A 17,400-nucleotide genomic window follows, 5' to 3' on the forward strand; every position below is an offset into this window, starting at 1 on the left:
AACGAAAACAGGCCAATTGCTAAAAAATACACAAGTCATTCTGAAGGCCCTGGGCAGATTACATAATATTTGACATCGGCTGTAATCTAATTGGTGGAAAAAAGACCCCCCAGAAAAAAAATCTAATTTCCATATATACCTTGAAGTAGTTCAACTCCAGTATATACGATGCAATGAATCTGGGAAAATTAATACAATTACCATGGAACAAAAATCTGAATTTGAGGTGGAGACATATTTGCATTCTTTTTTTTTCTTCTACAATATCCCTCAATGGCTACATTTTGCAAAAGCAATCGAGGGAGAAAGGAAAACTAGTTAGGAACTTTGACTGTCTCAGTTCCCCAACAGGTGGCACTTCCCGTCGCTTTGTTGATGTTCTCTTTAAAAAATCAAGTAGAGGCTTGATGACCACACGAAGAGACCTTAAACACACGCACGCACACGTTAAAGCAGCTGAATTCATCACCATGTGGATGGACAAAAGTGATTCTTGCTTAAATGAAGGTGGGCTTTCATTCATCTCTTGCTTTTGTGTTGCTCGAGTACCATAAACACATCACACACACACACACACACACACAGCCTTTTGTTGTGCCCTCTTTTGTGTAAATTGCAGAGACAACCGGACAAAAACTGTGGCTGATTGTTAGGTAAGAGAGAATCATCTTGGGGTGTGTGTCAGTGGGTCATCGGGGAACAAAGTGACAGTACGTGTGGAAGAGAGACGGGTGCAACAATGAATCGCTGCTCTTTAGAAATGGAGATCAATTTCTGTGCGCAAGTTGCCTTTAAAGGCTTTGCCAGGAAAATGTGCTCACTGTGTATTAAATTGCACAGTACGTGTGTATTAGTGCTTGTGCGTGTTGACTTCCCTGAGCATGATTGCCACACAAATACAATGAAATCTGGATTGAAAAACGTGTTTGTGTGTGACTGTGTGTCCATTTGAGGGAAGGCCAGGCCCCATCGCTCAGCAAATCAGATGCCCAGAAAATCCAATCTGCCTGGGGAGACAGCAGGCTGTACATCATCCGCCATGGAGGGACACTATTATCAGTGCTTTATCAGGAACCACCCCCAAACACACTCACATCCACCCAAATGCACACACGGCCCACTTTGTCCGAGTCAGACGTGCACGCAGTATGACTATCGTGTTTGCAGGATAGAAACATTAAAGCCAAGCCAATAAATCATTAGTTTTGAACTAAATATTCAAGTCATGGCCAAGGTGAACTTTGGCGTTCTCATTATTTCAACAGATTTCATGTCATTCACAAATTTTATCCTCAAATTCAAACTTTCTGCGCAAACATTTTTCTTTATTTAAACATGCATTTGTAGCTGACCGTGTTATCTGGACTGGGCCAGCCCACAAAGGCAAAATTTCCGAGCATAATTGATGTCTACGGAAGAGGATTAGGGCCATGAAGGGAAAAAAAAGGTTGGAAGGATTCAGATTTTATTCTCAGAATTCTGACTTTAAAGTCAGAAACCCCACTTTAAAATCAGAATTCTGACTTAATTCTCAGAATTCTGATTTCAGTCAGAATTCCCGCTTTGAAGTCAGAATCCTCACTTTTTCTCAGAAGTGAGCACAAGGTCAGAATCTTTCCAATCTTTTTTCCCCTTAACTGGCCCTCACCCTCTTCCGCAGATGTCCATTGAGAAAAAAAAAGAAAAAATTTTTTTTTACAAACCCAAATTGATAAAAAAATAATAATGAAAAAAAATTGGAAGAAAAAAATCTCTTAATATTTCTGTTTTCTCACAAGATATCTAATTTATTTTAGTGGCAATTTGGTGCTAACACTGGTGTATCCTGGTGTTACACTGACACCGATACCAGTATCGGGAGAGGGTCCGATACGGTGTTAAAACGCTTGTATCGATATCCGCTACTAACAAATAATGCACAGATGACCGATATTAACGTAGAATTTTGAACAAAGCGCTTCGTATCTTGCCCCTGCATGACACTCACTGATGTGTGCACGTGTGCAGTGCATGCCCAGCCAAGCTACCGCTATAGACCCTTATCTCTGATGCCATTTGACCCACAATGCTTAGTTTCCGCCGACATATTTGAGGGCCCGCGCACGCAATGAGTAGCCTCAGCCATTGTTGGCGTTAACGGTCATTAGTCTACATATGACGAGTTTGGAGAAAAAACCTGCTTTCCTGCTTTCAACACAACAATCTTTGTCTGGTGACAGTAAAGGTAAGTTACTTTTGGTTAACATTTAGCATTTAGCTTACTAGCTGCAAACAAAGAGACACGCTTGTATGTAACATATCCCTCAGTAGATATCAAAACTAAGTGTAAAGTGTTGGGATCATTGTGTGAAAAGTTGTGCAAGACTAATGAAAATTCTTTTATGATATTCCAACAAAATATCAAAAAGTATTTTGACATAATCAACACATTCATGTTGAATGGCAATGTGAACTAAAATGTGAACTAAGACTTGAATAGGTATGAAATGCAAACAGGTAAGCAAAACTTCAGCCTCAAATTTGACAACTAAAGGATAATCCTATGACCCACTGCACATGAAATATAAAAACATCTGATATGAAGTGATCAGAGCATATTCGTGTATGTTGTGATGGCGTAAAGTGGTCACGTCAAAGATGTGATACCCATTGTGCTCTGCTCGTCGTCTTTCACACTTTGGTTTTTTTTTCTCTCCAGTTTAGAATCGCTACTGGTATCACAAAAAAAATCTGTAGTTGATCAATTAGAGCAGTGGTTCTCAATTATTTTCCGTCACGCCCCCCCCTACCAAGAAGAAAACAATTTAATGTACATTTCCTTTGTATATTAATGTTAGATTATGTCAAAAATGCTCCTTAGCAAAGCTATATTGGTAAGAAATATAATTTTGAGAACTATTATTGTGTGGATCTCGAAACTCAGTACTCTGTGGTGCAAATATTGATGAGATGATAAATATTTACTGCAGTTTGACAGCGAACCTCTTCGTCGTGATGATGTCATCCGTTTCCGTGTTCCGGTCTGAGAACGTCTGCTAAATTGCTAAGGCAGCCGTCGTCTTATTTTATGTTTTGATACGTAATGATTGCAATACAACATTTCTGTTCAGAGCCGCTGGCTCTCCGCCCAAACGCGGTTGGAGTCAGACTTCTGTTAAAAGTCGAGCGTACATCAAAGCACTTATTACTCTGTAATTAATTTTAGCGATTAGCACGCTTAGCGCACCCTCGTTCGCCCCCTCGTTTAGAAGGCTACTTGATAGTGGGGTTGTTTATTTGTCATCACGCAGCTCGTTGCTGCTGCTGTGCACGGACTTTGATATAGCCCAAATAAAGCTCATACTGCTGCGACGCAAGATAGCTAGGCGGCGAGCATTCAAGTAGCGCCGAAAGAAATTAACGAGCGGCAGGGTGACGCTTTTTTTTTTTAAATCAGTACTGCGTGACCTACTGCGTAAACCCGGGGCAAAAAAACGAAGCGGTGACTATCTCAAATTTGCGTTGCCTGATATCGCAATTTCTGTCCCAAAACTATCGTTTAGCTGTACTACGGCGGAAAAAAAGCATGTACCCCTGGGGGGGCGCACCCCACTATTTGAGAATCACTGAATTAGAGTAACTGCAAACAGCACAGGAGTTCACCATTGTTATGAGCACAGAACGGACTTAGCGACCCTTTTTGCCTCAGCGACCACCTGCCCTCAGGCTGCACATGGCTATTACAATCACAGAATATATTTTCGATGTCCAAATGTTGCAACTTGCTTTTTTACAAATGCACATTCATGTGAATATCTAACCCATGTCTCACTCTTACCAGCATAAAGGGCAACATGGGAATAGACATTTATTCAACGCGTTATTTCAGATACTTATTAAGTGATGATTTAAAATATGAACCAGGAATGATTTTACACCCAAGTGAGTATGAAGTTCTTTAGAATTATAGGAAAAACTGCTCTAAAATTTGTTTTTTTCAAATTGTGTGATATCGGTATCGGAAAGTGGTCACGGAATCTGTATTGGGGCCCAAAAATGGTATTGGATTTTGTTTGTTAATGTCACAGCACAGCCTCATCGGGGTGACAGCAGATAGAATTCAAGTGGTGTGATTCTGAATTTAATAGAAACTACGAATATAGTCTTTGATGACCGCATTTTGAGTCCAACTCTTTATTCAACTCGCTGTATTGTGTTTTATATATCCAGTGAATATCTCTATTACTCCTCATTTTTCTGCAAATGCATCACAAGCAAGATTTTTTGACTTGTGATGTCAGTATTGGGCAAATTTACATGATAATTGCCACCACGCTGAGTCGTCCCCCGATCCGGCATTCTCAAGCGATGTCCAGAGTCCGTCTGCTTGATTACGCACAAGCACCAGCGTTAGCTTTCAATAACCAGCATGTCGTTGTATGCTCAGCTAAGTTGTCTATGTGATGCTGTGGGCAATTTAGGTTTGCCAATGCCAGCTGTCATGCTACTACGCTAATTTATAGTATGTGTCATTCGACTGCTTGGTGTTGAAGTGGTGCCTTCACAAGTGAAAATGTAAATTAGTCTGTGTGGGCGCATGCTCAGTGGAGTATAGAGAATGAATCAGCCAGTTGTGGCTTTGTGGAAGCTCCATTCATTTTCATTCTGGACGCAAATGTGAACTGTGAATGTGTCTTTAAAGACCCCAAATCTCGGAAAACACCACAAATAGTCCCTAGATTAATAGATTGTTTATTTTGTGACTTGAAAGTGCATATTAAGAGTCCTGTAATTTTTAATGCTTTGTGTATTTTGATGGAAGAATGTCAGCAATCTTTTCTGAAGACACATGGGAACTGTGTGAAATTGTACAATACTCTGTTGCTTTTTCATTCCATTAATAATGAATGCTTGTCTCTCAGCATTCACAATGTTGGACCCACGAGAAGAAGCTACAACAAAGTTATATACTTTTATTTATTGTTTCCAACACGGCTATCTGACAGAGCAATGTTCGACACCTTTTTTTTTTTTGAGTTTTCTGAGTTTGTGTGAATGTGAGAGAGAAAAAGCACAAATAAATCACTTCTCTAACTTTTGCGATAATAGAAATAAATCTGCTCATTTAGCGTGGCCCAATCAATCTAGTTCTGCGCACGCACGTTGCGATGATTTTACTCCACACACGCACACACACACTCAGTGTGCACTTTACACATCTTGATGGTCTGATTGTCTAGTTTTACGGCTGTGAAGAAATCTGTAATGAACGTAAAAGGGGTGTTGAAGGAGGAATAGAAGAAAAATATTCTGATTAGAGATAAATGAGAAAGATTGATGAAAGTGCATCAGCCTCCGTGTGCTTCATTTAGTCCTAATCTGGTTGCTTCGGAGGGTTTTTAATTTATCGCAGCTGATGCTTTTCTGGGGTGGAGTGGAGGACTACAAAAAAAGTGGAACTGAGTGGAGAACCTCAAACCACCTCTGCGATGGAGCATGTCCGGAACACACGTACAGTATCTGTTTTTGTGTTCTAATTGCTGTTGTGAAATGCGCTGTATAAAATTGTATTGTATTGTATCAAGTGCATTCGAGAGATGTAAGCTCAGCTAATACCAACATTGCAGGCATTTCAAAAATCAAGTCGGGTAGAGACAAAGACATGTTTAACCCTCCTTTATCAGAATGAGTAAAAGAAAAAGGCTTTGATCCTTAATAAAAAGCTGAAAACAAAACTGATTTTATGGTAGAGAGTAATTCATCTGTTGATCTATTTAGTTACAGTTAATCATCTATTTATTCTCAGTCTATTTTACCACCAGATTAGTTTGACAAGGTAAAACAAAGCCAGAGCAATGTTCGATGCTTTTTTTTTTATCCTTTAAAAATGTGGAGGCCAGTGAGTTTGTGTGTGTGTGCATGTGAAAGATTAAGAGCACATAGAAATCACTTCTTTGACTTTTGAGATAATTGAAATAAATTAGCTCATTTCCCGTGGCCCGATAAATCTCGTTCTGCACACACACGTGTAAATGTAATAGTCTAAGACAAAGTAACGTGTTTCACACTTTATTCATAGAAAAGCACTGAGAGTCCAACACAAATCAATATAAAATGGTAGTAGTGATACATAAATAGTAATAAATTCTTGCTTTATAGACAGTAGCTCAAGAATTTGCACCAAAAAAAAAATACAAATTAAAAAAGTGTTGATGTTAAGCTATCATACTTCTGTGGCAACAAATACTGGAAATACCTTTTCATAATCAGTAGCACAAAGAGGCAACAAACACTTTCAAAATTCCCTTAAGTTAGAAAAAAATCAAAAGAAAACAAATGGGCAAACAGTAGGTGAACTAGTGAATGAATGCTACCAGCAAATAGTACTCTCCTAGGAAAGAAAAAAAAAAAAAGGAACGGTTGTGTAAAAATACGTGAAGCTCCTCTTCCTCTTGCAAGCGTAAACAGACAAAACTAGAGGGAGGAAGTCACGATGCTGTCGGTTGGACAAGATAAATCACGGTAAAGGCAGCTTATTGGAGCTTCCTGTTCAAGCAACCGGAGCAAGAATATGCCACAGTCATGTGTTCTTTTAATGGATTCTTTCTTCAAGCACAAGTTTTCATCTTCTAAATGATGCAGCATTAGGTTCAAGCAAGTCTACTGCAGAGCATCAATGTCACCAATGCTTATTAAAGTTGGCCACATCAAGAAAGGCTGATGGCTTGTGGGATGGGCCCGTGACCAAACAATTTGACAGAAGATATGAAACCATAGATTAAAAACAAGGAATTGAGGTCATCCAAAAGGCCAACCCATTTGTTCATAGTTGCTTTTTGTGACGTTTGTGTTGTTTTCTCTCTTCTGCAGGTAGAAGCGCCACCACATGACGGCACCGTGAGAAGACACTAAAGGCTTTTGAGTCCTGATTGAATCAAACCCACAAAGAAGTAAAGCAAACATACTTTGTACATTGATAGGTCAGAAAGGCATTTTCCCAGTTTAAATGTTTAGCTCTCTTCCATATGTTGCAACGAAGCCAAGTCAGCTACTTGTACATTGTCCAATTGTAAAGCAAGCCGATCCTTGGCTTTCTTGCGTTTCCCCCACCCGCCTCTCTAATAGTGGTTCCATCCACTTCGTCTCATCTTGCGCACTTAAGGGGCCATCTTTAGAAGCCCATCCAAGTGGTTCTGCATAGTCAGGTTTAAGTATGTATCTGTGCCCATTTTCCTCAATTTACATGCCGCTTTTTTTCTTTTTTTTTTAACCTTTTTTCATTGCAAATCTAAAAAAAAATACATATAGAAATAAGAAATACAAACAATAACAGTAAAATATAGCAAAACAGAAATGTACACAGGAGCACCTGAGAAAAGTCTTTGCTCTTACAAAAATGCTGTCAAATCCCCCACATCCCAAACAGTTCAAGTACATTCCCACCCACTCCAACAAAATAAAAATCAAATACAACATACTTATCATAAATAATTAGAATTTTACAATTTTCTGAATTGACACTTTAATATTTACAATATTTTAAATGCTTAAAGGGGAAGTCAACCCAAAATTGGCTTTCCAAGAATATGTTCTATGCGGGCCCACTAGTCGAAACACAGAATTCTGACTTTTTTTTTCCATTTGTGGGTTATGAGTTAAGCAGTAAAATCCACCCGTTTTTGTCCATTACAGGGAGCGGCCATTTTGCCATTTGTAGTCGACTGCAAATGACATCAGAGTTGCTCAGGGCTCTGATAACGACCAATCATGGCTCAGCTTCAGAAAACATGTAAGCCATGATTGGTCATTAGCTGAGCGCTGAGCACTGTGATTTTTAGTCAACAGAAAGTGACAAGATGGCTGTACCCAGAGATGTCTAACAACGGTTGGATTTGACTGCTTAACTCATATTTCACAAACAATATTAATCAGAATATTATGTTTAGACAAATCAAGGTGCATAGAACATTTTATTGCAAAGATTTTCTGGGGATTGAGTTCCCTTTAATGCTACTATTTTTTTGTTTTGTTTCATTAAGTGATGTCCCTGAGAACTAAGTTTAGCCTCTTGTTTTCTTTTAAATTCTTCTGTTTCTTCAATTAAAAAAAAAAAACGCAAGAAAGAAATAGTGGATAGGTGACATGGAAGATCACCTCTGATGGAATGTACTAAAAAAAAAAAACATGCAAGGAAAATGTCCCTTTTTTTGACTGCCGTTCTTCGTCACACAAAGTTAGCGAACATCAATAAATAAATGAAGTAAATGCTGAAAGTGGCAGGAACGTACTTAAGAGGTATCTGTGTGAAGTGCTTGTATGATGACGTTGCGTCCGACCAGTAATTAACGTTCTAGCTGCAGAATGAACACAAGTTCCAATAATGCCAACCAATTACAGGAGCTCAAATTAAAACTATCAACAATGACCTTGAATTTGAATGAATGTCAAAAATGTTGGCCCAGATTGAGATTTCAAGTAGTATTAGAAACCAATCATATACACCTTTATTGTTAGTGCTGTTTAAGATTTCTTTTGAGGCTTTTCACAAATATTAGAATGTGTTCTTTTGAATTATTTTCCCCAATGCTTTCCATTTTGTTGAACTATAACGAGTCCCCTTCCTTTTCCGGGGGATACTTTTTGAGAAGCGTCAGCAAGCAACCAAACTATATTTACTACTTTCAAAGAGGAAGTTTAGTTGGGAAATTCTCAAGTTCCCACAAAAGATCTTATGATGGAAAGAGAACTTCAGCTACAGGCAGATGGAACATTCGCCGATATCAACGAGGCCCAAATATATCTCAAACTTTCCGGCCCAATACCAGACGTTTTTTGCGGCTTAGTGAAGAAAAACGCAGAGGCTCGACTATATATTGCTGAACATTAAAATCTTGAAATCGGGTGCGAAAATAGTCATGCAGTCCAAACCATTTAGATTAGTGGAAGAATATTACAAAGTTATCTCAAACTATGATACGTATGTGCATGGATCTGAAAGTAGAACAGCACTTCCGATGCTTGCAATGAACATTTATGGGAGTTGGTCGACACTGGTTTTGGTCAAGTCTTTGGAATTTTTTCACCGCGCTGTTGTTGTGGCTTCCCCTCTCCATTTAAAGGCCCTGAATGAAACGAGGTGATTTATCAACAGGGACGTTAAAGCTGATAAATAATACAGTTGAGGTATGATAGTAACACTGTGCGTGTCGTCATCCTCAGTGGGTTCTTTATTTTTTTTTCTTCCACTTGTAAAGCCCACTTCATCCCAGCTGCTTCAGTCTCAAAGAAACCTGTTCAACTAATCTTTTGGTTTTGTATCGCATGCCACATACAAATGAAAGCTAGTTCTGCTTTTCACAATCTTATGACTTTTTTTCCCCCCGTGTAATTCAACATTCGTCGGAAGCGGGCAAAGAAGTCGTGTTTTGTTGTTTATCTTTGACATATCGAGCCGTTTGCCCTATCTTAGCATTTTCAGTGAAGTAGAGCAATGCACTGCGAACACTTCCTGGTTCACATTCAACAAACAAAACCACCACACTGGACAAAAAATGTTAGTCAACAAATGGCTCAACTTAAGAAGTAAAAACACAAGGAATTCAAAAGAATTTTAAATAGAAATATAGAAGATGAACTACTTCCTGAAGAGGATGATCCCTAAAAGGAAGCGGGGTTGTCTGGGGTCAACCGAATCGTTCCCTGACCAGCATCATGAGTTTCTTCTTGCCCTTGTAGATTTGTTTGAGGTTGTCTATGAACTGGGCAAACTGAATGTGGCCATCCTGCGCCAACAGGAAAGTTTCCCGTGCTTTGCTCAGGAACTCGATAAACTCTCCGTAGTGCCGCGGACTGATGTGTGTGAGTCGAGAGTGCGTGGTGTTGATGTACGCCGAGATCGTAGCGTCTAGGAGTTGCCGCAGAGGCGCCTTGTCCGTTGACATCAGCTTCCCAGAGTTCCTTCTGCCGGGAATGCCGGCGAGCCCCGGTGCCGTCATGGTGCATCGCCGCAGGATATCAGACAGCACAGTGGCACAGTGCACACTTTTCACCACCAGGGGAATAATTGCGGCGAGCTCGTTTTTCCCCAGAGAGTGACTGAGCGCACAGGCCCACAGAACGTCATTAATGGCTGGGTGTGTGTCCTGGTTGTAAGCCAAGTTCAAGTGGGTCATGGCGAGGGAGGCCAACTTAAATGAGCGCAGCGGGTAGCCTCTGTGTTCCATGTACCTGGCGATGGTGAAGAGCTGCGAGTAGGTCATCCCGGTGGACGCCGCGTCGATCACAATCTGGTAGGCCGTCTCAAAGGCGATGTGGTCCTTCTCGCAGAGAGTCAGAGCGGACAGGGCGCAGTTCTGGGGGTCCTTCATAGCGCACTGGAGCGCTAGCGTCCTCGCGCAACTGGCCAGCTCCTCTCGTTGCGGGTAATCCAGGCTGAGGCGCATGATGGTGTTGTGCGACATGACGGTGGCCGCAACAATACTGGTTGCTTCGGTGGGCGTGAAGAGCGTGTACCAGCTCTGCAAAATGCTCACCAGAGCACGGAGACCTGAGACCAACACAGACACAAGCCACGGAATAAGATATTTGTGTGATAATGATATTCCCCCTCTATTTGCAGGGGGTAGGGACTGTTGCCAACTGAAGGATGAGTAACGATTTATAACTGCCTACAGATGTTACAAGAAGGTGGCAAAGCACTACTTTTATATCAGACATTAGCCTGAGGACAAAAACATTATTGAATTTGTGAATAGCAAATTGCAACTATGCAGGGCTCTACACTAAGTTGGGTGCACCAGAAAAGATTTGGTTGCACCCTTTTTTGGGGCGGTATAGCATGATCATATTTGCTGATAGAAAGTCATCTTAACTGACATATCGTAATATTGTATGATGTAAAGAATGACAGTGACTGAAGCTATGCAAGCAATGGCTGACAAAACAGATCAGTTATTTAAATATTGATACTGCGACAAAACCTTCAAACATCAGTAAACAGCAGTGAAACAATAGCTGACAGCTAAACAACTTTGAATTTGTTGTAGTTGAACGAAATACTATTGAGACACTAATTATAGTGATTTCAACAACAAAAAAGAACAACAACTTAGAACAATTGAACATGAAAAACATTTTTTTTATACACTATTGATACGTTCATTTCAAAAAGTCTTCAGCCACCCAAATATTTATTGCTTATTCTTGAAATCTTTATTATGACATAAGTGACTAGATGGACTGATTTCACACCACCATTCTTCTTATTATATGTTAGATTTTATAGCTTGAGATATTTGTGGTTATTAACGTTTACGTGGACATTTTTCTGTTGAGCTTGAAACGTCTGACTGTATTGAATGCATTTTGCATCTAGCGATTGGTGTGAATGTTTAATTGCCCAATCCCATTAACCACACTTGTACAACAGCACGTTCCCGTCGAGGGTGCGAGTGTTTTGGGTGTCCCAATTCTGCAAAGGGCTCAGTTGCGCCACTCCCTTTTTCTGCACTTCGGCTTAGCCTGCATCGACGCGGACTCGGCCAAGGCATATTACCCACAATTCGTTGTGGATTTGAATAGAATAGTATGATAATTTCAACGTCTGATGGAATTTGTATGGCTGTGCTGAAAAAAATGGCTTTTCAAATCAAATTATTGAATTATTAAAAAAACATGACGTCCTGTTGTACTTTTAATATGATTTTAAGCAACGAAATTGCCAAAACTACACCCAGTTCCGTCATGTTTGATGGTGGATGATTCTATGATTGTGGTGCAACGATGACGACGCGTTAACAGTTCAAGACGCAACCGGCCATATAAAGATTGTATTTTACCGCAGGAGTACCAATAGTGTACCACTGAAAATCGAAAAGCGCGCAGACTCCGTCATTTATAAACCAAATATATTAGAAGCCCGTAAATGAGGCAAAGTACACATCCAGACTTGAATATTTATTTACTTTATACAGGAAGGATTTAACTTGATGTGCATCCCACTTAAGTTGTGCAGCAGGACAGACGGACACAGTTAGAGGGCCTCCACTTTAGTACCGGTGGGAGCATTATACACTTGTGCTGTGCAACCGGATGAAATTTTTACTAGCACATGTTACAAAAAAAAGGGGCACATTTGTGACTAAAGTGATCGCGACGTCGAGCCCTAAATATGCGAGAGAAAACTGTAGCATATTTTTAAAGGAACTTACTGCATGTGTTTTTCACTTGTATTTGCCACTTTCTGCAACCTACAGCATGCAGCTACTGATCTTTATGGGAGCATATGCACAGGGAACAGCAAGTGTTTACTCAAATAGTGGCACTAAGCCATATTTGAATGTGGAAATCTCACAAGCATTACTTTGTTGACTGAGTTGTTCTGTGATATTTCTATTACAATTTGCACTTGCTGCCTTACTGGAACACTACTTTATATTTTATATTATTTCTTGTTCACCCATTTGCTTTGGTTGATTTGTCTCAAAATAAAGACCCCTTGTATTGGTGTCACATTTCCCAAGAGCAAAACTAGCAGACGACTGGCCTTTATTTGCTGTAGATGAGGCCTCAGGCTCTGAGTTTCTTGAACTCATCATCGCTAACGGTGTTGACATTTCATATGTTGATGTTAAAGATTTGTCTGTTTCAGATCTTTGCTGTGTGTTCTTTGAGCTACAAACACTCCTAAATCTTTAGGCTACCACTGTGTCTATTAAAAAAAAAAAGTTATATAAATGAAAACACAAGTAATGTGTTTATGAAAATCATGCCTATGTCTCCAACTGGGAATGGAGAGAGTGTCATTGGACCTCTAGATGAATTCAGCTGAAAACTCTCAAATATCCTGGATGCTGTTGCTTCTATTAAAACAAAGACCATTTCATGTCAACCAAAAACACCTTGGAGGAGCACTAAAAAACATCATGACTTTGAAATCATGAAAGCAAAGTGTAAATGCCGAAAAACTAAACTCCAAGTTCATTTTGACCTGAACAGAAACCGTCTTTTTAATTTTATAAAGAGAACACTCATGAAATCACTTAAACAATACATGCACTCGATTTCCCAACAACCCACTCTCTCTCTCTCTCTCTCTCTCTCTCCCTTCTTGTTAGACCAAACAACAAAAATCGCTCACCGGATTTGCACTTTTCTCAAGAATGGTCATTTTGGTCCAAAACAATTGGAAATCCTCATCCCTTTATATAAATGAAACTCTCTCATCTTGCTATGCCTAAGGTACGCATTAAAGAGGACGCCGGTATTTTGGGGGATATATGGCGTATATTTGCTTTATCAAACTTATTAGGGGTTTCTTTTAGGTGAGTTTCCCATGATAATAAAAAAATGTATTTCTTAATTGATAATGTGACCAACTGTTTGCATCAATAATTCCTCATTGTTGTTATCTGACTACACCACGGTGTGCAATGTGCATTACTAAATGGATTAACTAACTACATACAAAGACAAAATGATAGAAGTGACGTACATATGATAAGAAGTAATACTGAGGGAACACTAAAGGTAGATTTTTTTTTTGCCAGCTGCTGGTAAGGGGAGAGTAAAGTTTCAACATACCGACTTCTGTGGCACACGTTACCAGCCAGCGGACCATCTCTCTCCTTCTCCAGTTGAGAGTGGACAGAGTCATTCTCATCACCTACAACATGAATAGGGAGAATATGATCATGCAACTGTGTGTAAAGGAAACAATAACTTTGAATTTTCAAACTGTGCATGTTGGACATCTGTGACGACTTTTCCCATCATGGCCGAGCAACATCAAAAGAGTTGTGCATTCCTGCTCACTTTGGTTTCTTGAATATTCCCCCCGCCCCCTCACCCCAATTCAACACCATGGTGACAAGTGCATTTTGTTAATTGCCAATACAGAAAGAGAGATTATATAAATTATATGAATTGTCATATTGAGTAGGATTTGAATATAATCTATTAGCACTGTATACATATTCAGTATATGTATATGCAGAGGTCCACAATTGCCAAAGTTGAATCTGGATCTCATTCTGTCTATGTATCTTTGTCAAACCTCATTACATCATGTCATATTATGCAGGATCTTTGTAGCAAAAACACATTTTAGCCAGATCCCTTCTTTGAGAGCATAGTGACTATTTTGCCAGAACTCTCGTATGTATTTTGCAGGTTGAAAATATTGTTTGCAGTTTGGCTGTTGCATCTTGAAAAGCACAACTTAGATTAAGCACAGCGTGTCCTCGACTCCTCTTGTTATATTTCAGATGTGTTCTAAAACGTGCAAAACACACAGGACACGTGCACATGCACACCCACAGGGTCAGGCACACACAAACTTGCACCCTCTACCTGAAGTCCTAGCTCCAAGGCCACATTGAGCAAAGTTATATCAGGTGGGCTGTCTGCAGGCGTCGCTATTTTGAAGGCATCTTGGGCTAGTTTAAAGATTAAGGAAGAAGAGTGGATGTTTTTCTGGATCGCTTCCAGAACTGTCCGCAATCTCAACATATCACCTAGAGACAAGGAGCAAATGTGGTGTTAAGTAAGATTGTGAGATCAGCAATTTGAACTAAACACTGGTTCTAGTTACCGTTAGGACTTTACCTTTAGCAGCAGTTAGCATAGTCGAAGCAAGCTCACACTGCTGTGACTCCAAGTGACCGAGTGTGAACCAGCGTGGGTATCGACTTGGAACGATGGAAATGCCATGATGGGGGTGGCCCACATCCCCGGAGCCTGCGGATGACTCCAGAACTGGCAACCTAAAGAAGATTACAACACATGGTCAGTTTCATAAATGGAAAAAAAATATATCACCTGTCGAGATACAGGAGGTACAGCTCACTCTTATACTAATATGTTAATGACTTCAGGTGAGAGTTTTGCCTTAAAAGAGAGTAGCCATTTTCACTTATGACAAAATACAATGTATTTTACTGTGAGCACAATACTAACAAAGAATATGGCATAGACATCATTGGACATCACTTGCAGCTAATTGATGGCACAGTCCACTCTGGCAATTATTGTAGCCTTGGAGTGCAATTACATATCAGCATTTCAAGACCGTGGCATTGACCTTATTTCAGGATGAACAAGTGTATAACACAGGTTTATTTTGACCTGTGTGCCTAAAAAAATCTACAGTGCCTACATGGTTATGCAAATTTCACCGACTACTATTTCATAGTAAGCAGCAGTTTTGTTCAACTTGGAGAACAATGTATATTACGTATCACTCATAGACTACAATGAGATAAAGGTGTCTTCGAACAGTTCAACAGGTGGTGCATTAACATTTGATAGAGCAAAATGAGACCATAAGGCATACAAGCACAGCCGTTAAAAAGTCTGACCTCATGGCACGGAGAGCCACCTTATATGCCAGGTCGGCATCATGTGGCAGCAGGGCTGAAAAGAGGTACTTGGCAAATGTGTGCATCGGAACACTCTCTCTGTGGATGACCTCACCGAGACCGCTGAATGGACCAGCTGCGTAGATGCAAAAAAAAGGAATTCTTCTTTTTATTTATTTTTTTAACGTGTTTTACATACACAATTATTGTAGTGCTAAAATTGAGAAAAATTAGCTTGTAGGTTTGGAAGCACGAAAAAAATTTAGCAAAACTTGAGCAGTTCCATCTTTTTGGAAAATGTTAATCATTCACTCACCAGTCCATAGAACTTTGCACCAGAATTTTTAGGCTGTGTCTGCACTTTTAGCTAAATTGCAAATGAGCGGTTTGTATCTTCTGGTGCAGCCTCTGTGCTTCCGTTCATAAAGTCTTCTTTAAACACTCGATTCTGATACAATCACTTCTGCCCGTACAGGCTACGGACAATATTTGCTTAATGGCACCGGATAGAGTTCCTCTCTTCTCTCAGTTGCTGACCTTTCACATTAACCGTTGGTTACACTACTGTCAATTTTATTTACACAATCAACATGTCTGAATCTGAGAGTAAACTGTCACCATTTTTCATTTTCTCTAATACCTTTGAACACATGAAAAATGTGTGGGTTCAAAATCATTTTAACCAAGTTTTGTATCTGAACCCCATGTAAATACCTGCAATTAAAAGATGGAATGTTGATCTTGTCTCTTTTCATGCTAAATACAAATGTTTTCAGTCAACAGCACAAATAAAGGAATTGGCCTCACTGTTCCAATACGTATGGAGGGGATTGTATTTGCATTTAGAATATGCGCAATACGGGACAAACACTATAACATGAGTCCACGTCCAATGATTGTTAATTGTTGTACCTTCTAGTAACTGTATAGCCTGTTTCCGGAGGGTTTGGACCAGCAAGTTGTCCAGCTCTAGCTCTTGCAGCTTTGTAACAATTTGCTCTTCATTGCGGCACACCTACAGGATGGCACACCACACCACACAAGACTCAAAGGTTACACATTGCACAATATTCTGTACGGTACAAGATCAATAAACAATGTTGCAATCCACAAACATCACATTTTAAATGTTTGCGGAAATATTGTATTGCTTGAGTGATTTATTTTAATAAAATACACAGAATAATTTGCAAAACATTGAATTCATCTGGATGAAAATTGTACTTCATGGATGCATTTTTTTTCAAAGAACAAAAAGCCATGAGCATGCCGCGTTTTGTGCTCTAACTAGAGTAGTTTAACACAGACACTTATTCGCACTAATCTTTTGAGTAGCACACGGGAGCTTAGATGATGGGAAAAGGTGAGCAGTACATGACAGTGTGCACTTCAGGACTTTCATACCTTGTCCTGAGCGTAGAGACCTTCTGGCATTATCCTTTGTTGGCCCATGCCCATCAGAGTCACCTCCAAGGCAAGAGTCAGGTAGGACTCGCCTCCATCATGACTGGCCCACATTGGCACATGGTGGTAGACAGGACGTCTGGGTTCACCCTCTTATAGATGGGGGAGAATAAAGACACATCATTAGACCATCATTTAAGGCATTACAATTTTTTGTGATAAATTTAAGGAGAAAAAATAATAATGATTTAAACAAATGCCATTGCCCCCCGCCCTACATTCATTCCAACTAACCATGTTTTGTTAGTATCAAGTCCAACAACTAAGAAATCTTCAAAACGACAGTGCAACTTGTGATTGGTAGATAAAACTACTCTTCAACACACCCAATGCAACGACCAAATTATTACGAAAATTATAAAGGACAATGATGTGAAACTAATAGCTAATATTGTGTTGCTATTGCTTGAGAAAGAAATTAGCCCGTTCATTCAATCCAATGTTTTTCTAATTTATCATGAGTTTTACATGCTTGGATTAAATCTTAACAGAAGTGTATAGGGCAGAGAATGTGGCATGTGACCAAGGGGCCACAGGTTCAACTCTTTCACTGGGACAGGCACAAGACTGGAGTGAAAAAATGAGCAGTAGTCTTCCAGGA

The 17,400-nt window shown here is 39.8% G+C and overlaps 1 protein-coding gene across 1 annotated transcript in view; it reads right to left on the reverse strand.

The window, feature by feature from the left end:
- Nucleotides 1-6,032: 6,032 nt before the first annotated feature.
- The window catches only part of zswim5 (zinc finger, SWIM-type containing 5), a 59,979-nt gene continuing 48,611 nt past the window's right edge, over nt 6,033-17,400 (reverse strand). Inside the window, exons 10-16 of the mRNA XM_088311501.1 lie at nt 16,740-16,891; nt 16,248-16,350; nt 15,336-15,471; nt 14,584-14,741; nt 14,329-14,492; nt 13,561-13,642; nt 6,033-10,525 (exon numbers count right to left, since the gene is read on the reverse strand). Coding sequence (XP_088167627.1) covers nt 9,663-10,525; nt 13,561-13,642; nt 14,329-14,492; nt 14,584-14,741; nt 15,336-15,471; nt 16,248-16,350; nt 16,740-16,891 — 1,658 coding nt within the window. The 3' untranslated portion in view covers nt 6,033-9,662. The remainder of the gene's footprint in view (nt 10,526-13,560; nt 13,643-14,328; nt 14,493-14,583; nt 14,742-15,335; nt 15,472-16,247; nt 16,351-16,739; nt 16,892-17,400) is intronic.

Source organism: Idiotropiscis lumnitzeri, chromosome 12 (assembly GCF_059441095.1).
Source record: "Idiotropiscis lumnitzeri isolate Australia: NSW breed Sydney's pygmy pipehorse chromosome 12, RoL_Ilum_1.0, whole genome shotgun sequence".
NCBI classification, from domain to species: domain Eukaryota; kingdom Metazoa; phylum Chordata; class Actinopteri; order Syngnathiformes; family Syngnathidae; genus Idiotropiscis; species Idiotropiscis lumnitzeri.